The 9,158-nt window shown below is 44.4% G+C and overlaps 1 protein-coding gene across 1 annotated transcript in view; it reads left to right on the top strand.

Moving 5' to 3' along the window:
- The window catches only part of prdm16 (PR domain containing 16), a 177,488-nt gene that overhangs the window by 151,007 nt on the left and 17,323 nt on the right, over nt 1-9,158 (top strand). Inside the window, exon 4 of the mRNA XM_080470591.1 lies at nt 4,767-4,907. Coding sequence (XP_080326717.1) covers nt 4,767-4,907 — 141 coding nt within the window. The remainder of the gene's footprint in view (nt 1-4,766; nt 4,908-9,158) is intronic.

Below are 9,158 nucleotides of genomic sequence, written 5' to 3'. Positions count from 1 at the left end.
TCCATCATCACCTTCACTCAAGTAAAATCCTCTGATGTGAATAAATCTGAAATTTATATTGTTATTCTGTTGCCTTTCTGCTAAAATTATTTTTTTGGAGGGACCCCTTGTGTGAATGTCCACCGTTCACACTTCTTGGTGTGCACGATCCAACACACACACACACACACACACACACACACACACACACACACACACACACACACACACACACACACACACACACACACACACACACAGCCAGACATACACTCATTTAGACCGTTGAGTGATGTGGCAGGGTAGGGTCTTCTCTGCAGGCCCCCATCCATCACACACAAACACATCGGAGGCTGTCGTGATCTGTACTCTGTCAGCCGCTTTATTAGTCTGTGTGTGCATGTGTGCGTGTGTGCGTGTGTGCGTGTGTGCGTGTGTGCGTGTGTGTGTGTGCGTGTGTGTGTGTGCGTAAGGGCCTCTAAACTGGAAACAGACCCATTTCCAGAAAGGATACACACTCTAACACACACTTCTTTATTCCTTGTTAGTCGTCCTGCACCTTAATTTGCAACACCTCTAACAACCAGCTCCGCAGCCCACTTCACAGCCACTCAATCTGTCACTGTCACCGCTCCGTTTCCATGACTGTCCCCTTCGTCAGCCGAAACACTGTGTGCATGTGTGTGTGCATGCAGGCATGCGTGCGTGTGTGTGTGTGTGAGGAGACCTGTAAGTATTACTTTATCTACCGTTTTTATATTGTCTCCCACCACCCTGGCCTGATGTATATGTATGTGTGTACAGCTGCAGAGAGTGAGGGAAGTTTTATTTGCACTCCTGCTCAAGTACTGGCAGCCTTCATGCCAGGTCTGCCCCCTACCTGCCTCAGGAAGAAGTGCGCATAATTCCCCCAGCCATCTTTTTATTCTGAGTTCTCTCTCTCTGTTTCTTTTTCTCTCCATCTTCACATATGCTTGATCCAGATAGATTAAAAGTGAATTTAATAGTTAAAGGTAGTAGCACTTTTCTCTTGGAATAAACTTTTTTTTTTTATTTGTTTACAACCTCCCCTCCTCATTTTATAGTGCTGTTTTCCCATTTTCCACAAGCACAGTGTAAAGAAGTATTTTACCTTATAAAGACACAGTTTCTCTAAATGCTTCTCTCAACAACCTGAAGCCAAACTATTATATAAATGCAACTAATGACAAATAATTGCAGATTTCTCTTTCCACTAGAAATGAGATTACCTTAAAAAAACAAAGTACTGTCCATTTTCTGACAACATTAGACACGTAAGCATAGATTTGCTTCATTTTAACAGCTTTCAAACTACAACACGGACTTTGTTCTGTGCCACACACACACATATATATATATGTGTGTGTGTGTATATACAGATGCATGCAAACTAGGGCGTGTTCACACATTGAAAGCCGGGGCAGCGCAACAAAGCTCTGGCCTCACACTTCATAAAAAATATTCCCTGAGAGACACACAATAACCTCGCTGTTATGTCTCGCGTGTTGTAAGGCTGCTTCTATCTCCATCTCACATCAAACTCACAATCACCACTGCGCTCTGAGCTGCCATTTCCATTTTCTGCCCTCCGTCAAACAGAAAAATAATATGTACCTTGTCACCAACGTCTCCCCGTACAAGCAACTTTCCTCTACTAATTCAGCCCAGTGCACCACACACACATCAGTCAGATGTAACTGGCGGAGGAGAGGGCATGCCGAGACAGCCATTAAAGGTTCCTAGCTGTCAAAGGTTCCCCTTTGTGTTGTGAGGAGCGATATAAGTGTCGTGCTCTTATCAGAGCTTCCTGTGGAGTTTGCTCTGCATCCTGTCCACTTAAAGCCGCTTCTCTTTCAGAGAAGTCTCATTGTGTCTGTGTGTGCGTGCATGCGTGTGAGCGAGTGTGTGTGTGTGACAAGTCAGTCACTTTGATACATTTTAGTCAAGTCAAACTATAGGTCAAGTTTTTAAATGGAAACTTGAATACATACTATGTATTTTGGTTGAGGTCACACAATGCTGGACATAAATGCATTTGATATTCGTAGGTAATTACTTGTCAGAAAAGTTTTCTTTTTGTCAGTTTTGTATTTGGGTTTTTTCTTCTTTTTTTTGACTCGAGGGTCACAGACATTGACAACAATTCTTGGTCTTTCTTAGATATGGCTGAATTATATACAATATTAGACTAAGGACTACTAATTTCAGCTATCAAATTACAACTTCGATTACTTTTATATTTGATTTGGTTTTGATGTCAAGATAAAGACAGCAGTCCAGTGATCAGAAAGGCTGCAAACAAGCAAACTACTCAACATTTTACCCAAGCACCTGTGAAAGGAGGTGACTGAATTTTCCTGGAAAACACAAAGTAGCCAAGTTTTCTTTCGCCTGCTTTGTTTTGCTGAAATCCTTTCACGTGTGGAGCTGATGATTTCCAGCCGGGTCCTCCACCTCCTCCTCCTCCTCTGCCTCCTCCATGCGCCATATGGATGAAGGGAGTCAGGGTGGTGGGCGGTTGGATGGGATAAAAAAGAAAGGTAGAGGTAAATAAACAAACAATCAGCCGCAAGCTTGTTCTGGGTTCTCCTTCTCTGTTGCCCCTCATTTGAAGCCTTATAAATCAGGCTTCCAACCCAAGACAGGGTGTTAGCAGGCCTCCCAGACACACACACACACACACACACACACACACACACACACACACACACACACACACACACACACACACACACACACACACACACACACACACACACACACACACAATCCAAACAGGTCTGCTGCTCATTAAGGCTGTGATCGGACCCTCGGGTGTGTGTATATGAGAAGGGTTAGGTGGTGGTGGTGGGGGGGGCTGAAGATTGGATGAACACTGCCTTGCCCAATATGTAAGGATAGCAGTGTTGTGTGTCAAAAAGAAAAAGAAATCAGTCCAACCTGTATTCGCCTGAATCCTGAACTTTTCTCCATGTGTCTGAAAAGCATGTACAATACCTGTTGCAGCCCCTCAGTAACCCCCATGACAAGTGCACTCTGACTCCGGTGGCGGTAGAAAAGACTTTGGATGAAGTCAGTGTGGGTCTGCATGTGTTGAGGAGGTACGCCTGGTTTGTTTTCAGTGACTGTTTTCACACATGAAATAAAGGCCTGGACTCTATCAAGCAGGGTGTTTTAAATCGCAAACCAGAAACAGGAGGGACAGTAGCTGTAGATGTGAGGAATAGATTTAAATAATTTTTTATTCATAAGCTCATGTAAAAGGACATTATCACAATATTTTCCCTTGGAAATCTTGGTGTGAATTATTGGAAACACATAACAGGAAGTGATTTGAGTAAACAACCTCCTTTCTCCACTCATACAATCACATTTACATAAGGAGCAGCCATGGTTTTTATTTCAGGTTTGTGAAACAGGGACTTTTCAAACACAGGGTCAAGGTTTTAATCACTTATTTTTAGCGTGTGTATTGTTATTTGTAAAAAGGTGCAGTGACTGAAGAGCGTAAGTTCACACCTCGCCTCAGAAGAAGGGCAACATTGCCGTTACCTCAAGCTGTTCCTTCAACAGGCATTGGCCTTAAACAGTTGATGTATTTGTATATACAAACATTCAGGGCAGGTTCTACACACTTCCATTAAGACCCTTTGCATATTTTACTCACTAAACTTGGCACCTGCACCCCCATCCACAAAAATACACCTCCTGCACGCGTTCCCTCAGACAACAAGAACACGGCCATTTACGCTTTACGAGCTTCGGGGGGGTGGAGGGATCACGAACAAGGCTGGAGAAAAACGGCCAGTTAGAGAAGTTCACGAACTTTGCACATCTAAAAATGTCAGAGGGTTTGTTGGTTCTTCTCTGTCACACCTCGATTTCCTTCAGCAGACATTTGACTGTGATTAGGAGTGCAGAGAGTCAAGCTGGGGGTCAGCGCTGAACTCCAGCCAGCCTGATTGGTAGTTGTAATTAGAGGACTTGCTCTGTCTTGGGCCACTTCTCCCTGGAGGATTCGCACAGACTCGGTATCAGCACGAAATCGGAGCTTCGACCTCGAGATGGTGGAGAGGGGCTTCAACCGCCCCCAGATTCCTCAAACTCCACCACACACACACACACAAATACAGAAGTCAGCAAGGAGGAGAAAACTTTCTGACTCTCAAGTGTGTCCAATATGGAGTTTTCTTTTTTCTTTTTGGGGGGGGGGGGGGGGGGGGGGGTTCTGGTCATAATCAGTCATAATCAACAATTCAGTTTGCTTCCCAGTCTTCTTTAGAAAAAACATAAAGGATTGTTACTCCCCTCCGGTTTTCCCCCTCACTTTTCACCTCACAATAAGCCCCTCTTCTGTGCTTCTGCTCCTCCTCTTCCTCCTTCACCACTACCTCCATCCTCCTTCATTCTCTGTGAAAGCGGGTAACATGAAACCTGTTCCTTGGAGTCTCAAGGGGGCTGCAGGGGTTACAAAGGGTGATCAATATGTGCCAGAGAAAGTCTTTAGACAAGTGAAAGAAGCCACAGTTTGTCCTCTTTCTCCTTCCTGTTCTTGTTGTCAGCATTGACAAGGTTAGGTGGCCCTAACACCCGGTGACATGTTGGTTCTGTGTGTGTCCTAAAGTTAACTGACGTCAAACTCCTGCTACAGCTGTTATGTACCCTGATGGAGTTTTGAAAGCTATTTCATATGAGTTTGCTGTCGTCTTGGCAAATTATTTTTCCCTGCTGTCTCTTCTAATCTCTAACCTGTTGCCCTCCAACAGGTGGTCGACGACATGGGCAACGTCAAGTTTGCACTGGACACAGGCCCGGATGCCAGCAGCAGCAGCTGGCTCAAATACGTCCGCTCCGCCCTGTCATTTGAGGAGCAGAACCTCGCCGCCTGTCACCTCACAGGAGACCAGGTGAGTGACATGACAACACTGTCCTGGCTGGAGCTGGAAGAAAAAAACAGCAGCACCACGTTGTCAGCAGTCGTCAGAGACAAGCGGGGGAGCAGCAGTTATTGCTTCCCATCCGCTAATAGTCGACACAGGATTGATGTGTGCGAGGGGGCTGCGTGCACACTAGTTTGTGTGTGTGTGTTTGCCATTGTGCTCGAAAAATGTGAGCGCTGGTAATGACCCGGGAACGGCTCTATTGTGTGTCTGCGGCTGGGCCAGTTGCCAGTGCTGTCAAGAAATGACCCATGTAAAGAGGCTGAAGAATAGTCTGACACCCCCGAGTCCCATAATAGCCATTATCCAAGCCTCGGTCTTCTTCTGTAGAGGCAGCAGTCTCTCTTTCATTTTGCTTCTTATACCTCATTCTCTTTGTCCTCCTCTTTCTTAAAAAAAAAAAAAAATGAGCATGGCAGCGGATACTTTTGGAAAGATGCCCAGCCCGTTGCCCATAAAACCCCAACTGCTTAACTAGACCCTAACCCTCACCCCATGCAATATGTGTACCACAACCCACTGCTGCAATATATTAGCATATTTCTGTTTCTGTTTATCTTGCAGAGACTGTTTTACTTTGCTGACTCTTGTCCTAGTTTCCACAAATGAAACACTGCTGGTGTAACACAGCTCTTACTTGACACACATTTCAGTTTCAGTTTAATTCCCACTTTTTTTTTGATGGCTCGGAGTGAGGATACACGTCAGGAGCATCCACAGGAAACAGAGTGGAAACTTTGCATAAAAACGAGATGAATTGACACCAGAGCATAACTTCAGATGTGAAAGGCAGTGTGACAGGTAGCCAAATGCATTCATATGACGAGGCTGTGTTTTTCCACATTCCTGTCACTCCACTCTTATTTGTCTCCTAATCCCTGCCTACATGGCTCGTTCTCCTTTCCGTCTCGGCCTCGAGCCGCCTGTTCCTCACTGACTTTGTCTCCTTTCTCTGTCCTCACGTCCTGATCTGCCACCTGTCACTCTTGTCACACCAAGGGAACAGGCTAGTGTGTCCATTTAAGCTTCAGACATTTAAGTCTGACCGGTTAAAAGAAAAGGGGGCTCGGACCCAGTGCGAGAAGGAACACACAGGGGCCTCCGAGATTGACAAGCACCAATTGGCTGGCAACACCAACGCGCCTAATCCTTTTAAGATTTTCACATCAGTGCCCCCTGCCACTGCCACACAATGTCAAAAAAAAAAAGAATCAGGGCACCAGAGAAAATTGTGGAGAATTATCGTACCAAGAGGAGGCCACGTGCACGATTGCTTTTTGATGTGTTTTGTTGTTGTTTGTACTTAGCAAACGGCTTTGTATTTGTTTGCCCGGCCAGTTGCTCGCTGTAGCGGCTCACAGGTATGACCCTATAATTTATTTACAAACATCGCAGAAACACACATACATGCACAGCCACTCAGTGCTAAAATGTATAATTTAGCAGACCATTCAGTGATTTCCCCCCCCTTTTCTTTTTTGTATCAGCATGCACAATGCATGAGTTTATGGAAATATGTGCACACCGGGCAAATTCAAATGCAGCAGGTAACCTTTTAAGAAGCAAGTCGAGAATTTATTTGTTTGTTTGTCATTAATGATGCAAGATGCACAAATATGTGCATAAGCATGCATAATTTAGACTTTTCTGGTCATGCCGAGATTTGGTATTATTTTTTATAAAGTGTGTGTGCGTGTGCGTGCGCGTGCGCGTGCGCGTGGGCCCACTGAAACTGTTTCTATTCACGCCAAACAATTGCCAAAAACTCTTGTGCAAGTGAATCTGTTGAATCTTTGACCAACTGAAAGTGTTGTGTGACGAGTGTGTGTGTGTGTGTGTGTGTGTGTGTGTGTGTGTGTGTGTGTGTGTGTGTGTGTGTGTGTGTGTGTGTGTGTGTGTGTGTGTGTGTGTGTGTGTGTGTGTGTGTGTGTGTGTGTGTGAACACACAGCTGACGAGGGTTTAAAGAGGAGATGAACCTTGTCCACCTTCTTGTCAACCCTTCATCTTTTGTGTTTTCGAGTGAAGTCGCTGTTTGATCTGCCCTTCTACCCCCGGATGGATCCATCAATTCATAGACATGTGTGTGTGAGGCCACAACAGGGGATTATTATTAGCCCTAAGGCTGGCATTGATCGAAGAGGCATCTGTCTCTTGAACAGTGGACAGAGATGGAAGAAGGTCAGGACAGGTCTGAGAGCGCAGGCCTTACTGTAGAATATAAATATATATATATATATTTATCACATATAAGACCCAAAGTGCTCCAGACACTAAAAATAATTTGGAGTGTAATTAAGATTTCCTTAATAATTAAGTTGGCTGTAGTCATCAACAGAAAATTGCAATAACTGCCAGTAATTTTGCTGTAATTTATATTTCTGTCAGAAACCCGAAGGAGCTGTCATTAATATCACAAATTGAACTATTTTATAGGTTGAAGAAAATAATTTCCAAGACGAATTATATGGAGAGAAAAAAATGTGTTATTTAAATAAGGATTTTGAGACATTGTTCGTCACGTTATTTCTCTGGTGTTGAAATGCTTTTCTTTTTTTTTTCCTCTGCTGCATTTAAATAGTTATATTGACAAATAAAACATTTTTATGAATAAACTGGTTATGTGCTCCACTCTTATCAAAAATGCCAAATCTTTTAATTCAATTTACAAGAAAAGAGTGAGAAAATCGATCTCAATGATTGTTTACTCCAGAGATTGAACGAAATAATACAAATTTAAGAATAATAAAAAAGAAGAACAATTAAAAAAAAAGTCCCGTTGGAGTATTTTCATTATGTAAATATGTATATCTTTATGAGTGATGTGAGTGACTGATGAGAGTGGCTGCAAAGTCCGCCAAGCTGCTTTCTCCGTTATTTACATCAATAATAGATTTATCAAGCGGCGGCTGGGATCGGGAGATGCGGGGAGGGGTCTGCGCCGCAGATCCTTCAATCCTTTTGGCTGGAGATAAGACGAGGAGGAGTGGCCGACGGGCAACCGAGAGAGCACCGAGGGGCAACAGGGAATCACTAATGAGAGAGAGAGAGGGAGTCAGAAAGAGAGAGAGAGAGAGAGAGAGAGAGAGAGAGGGAGAGAGAAAGAGAGAGAGTAAGACTCATCATCATCTTCAAAGACGCGCTCACTGACTAGATCAGATTGTAGTCCAGCAGAGGCGCGTCGGGCTTCTTCTGCCAGCCGGAGGGGAACAAACGATCACCGACCTGTCCGCAGCGCTCCCGGCCGCTCCGCGACCCGCCTCTCTCCCGGGCCCTGCCTGCTCCCGTTCCCCGCCTTCCCCGCTCCCTCTCCGGTAGACCTACTATGGGTTGCGTCGCCAACTCCACCGGGACTGAAGTGCTACTGCAGCTGGAGGCTCTCCGCAGCGCGGCGCAACTTTCCCAACTCTTCCGGCTCACGGAGAAAAGAAAGGTCAGGTCGGAGAAGTGCAGCAATAGTAATAATAATAATATTAATGATAATAACAATAATAATAATAATAATAATAGTAATAATAATAATAATAATAGGAAGCGTTGGTTTCGGCCTTTGGCTTTTCTTCTCTTCTCGTCTCTTCTCGGCACACTAAATGTTTCTCAGTAACTTTCACCATCCTCTGCGTGTGTGTATGTGTGTGTGTGTGTGTGTGTGTGTGTGTGTGTGTGTGTGTGTGTGTGTGTGTGTGTGTGTGTGTGTGTGTGTGTGTGTGAGTGTGATTGTGTATGAAAGAGTGCACTCTGCCTTCCTTGTTGTGACTTAGTTGTGTTGGCGCAGAGCGCCCCCACGCGTCCACACATCACGCCTTCCCCATGCTCACCTCGCAGTGAGCCCGTTTCGCCTTCAATCCCCATGCCTCGTGAACTTTTTAATGATGTACCCTTTCGCGAATATTAATATTGAGGTTATTTGGGTTTTTTTTGCGTGTGTGTGTGTTTTCTTTTCTTTTCTTATATTGTGCTTGTTTGGTTAACATTGTTTTGTTCCGTTGATGTCGGTCAGACAGTGGAGAGCAGGCCTCGACTCTGAACGGCCTCGGAATTCTGTAATGAGAATATTCCAGTTTTTCATGTCTTGTTGGGTTAATAATTGTCTTCTCGTAAATTACGCACGATTGCATCAATTAAATGACCTTATACAAGTAATATAAATCTATGTCTTGTGTGCAGATAAATTCGTGACATTTCCAGATTTTCTGCTGCTTGGAGCTGTTTATTTATTT

Source organism: Lipophrys pholis, assembly GCF_963383615.2.
Source record: "Lipophrys pholis genome assembly, chromosome: 8".
Lineage (NCBI taxonomy): Eukaryota > Metazoa > Chordata > Actinopteri > Blenniiformes > Blenniidae > Lipophrys > Lipophrys pholis.
This window is presented reverse-complemented; position numbering and strand designations above follow the sequence as displayed.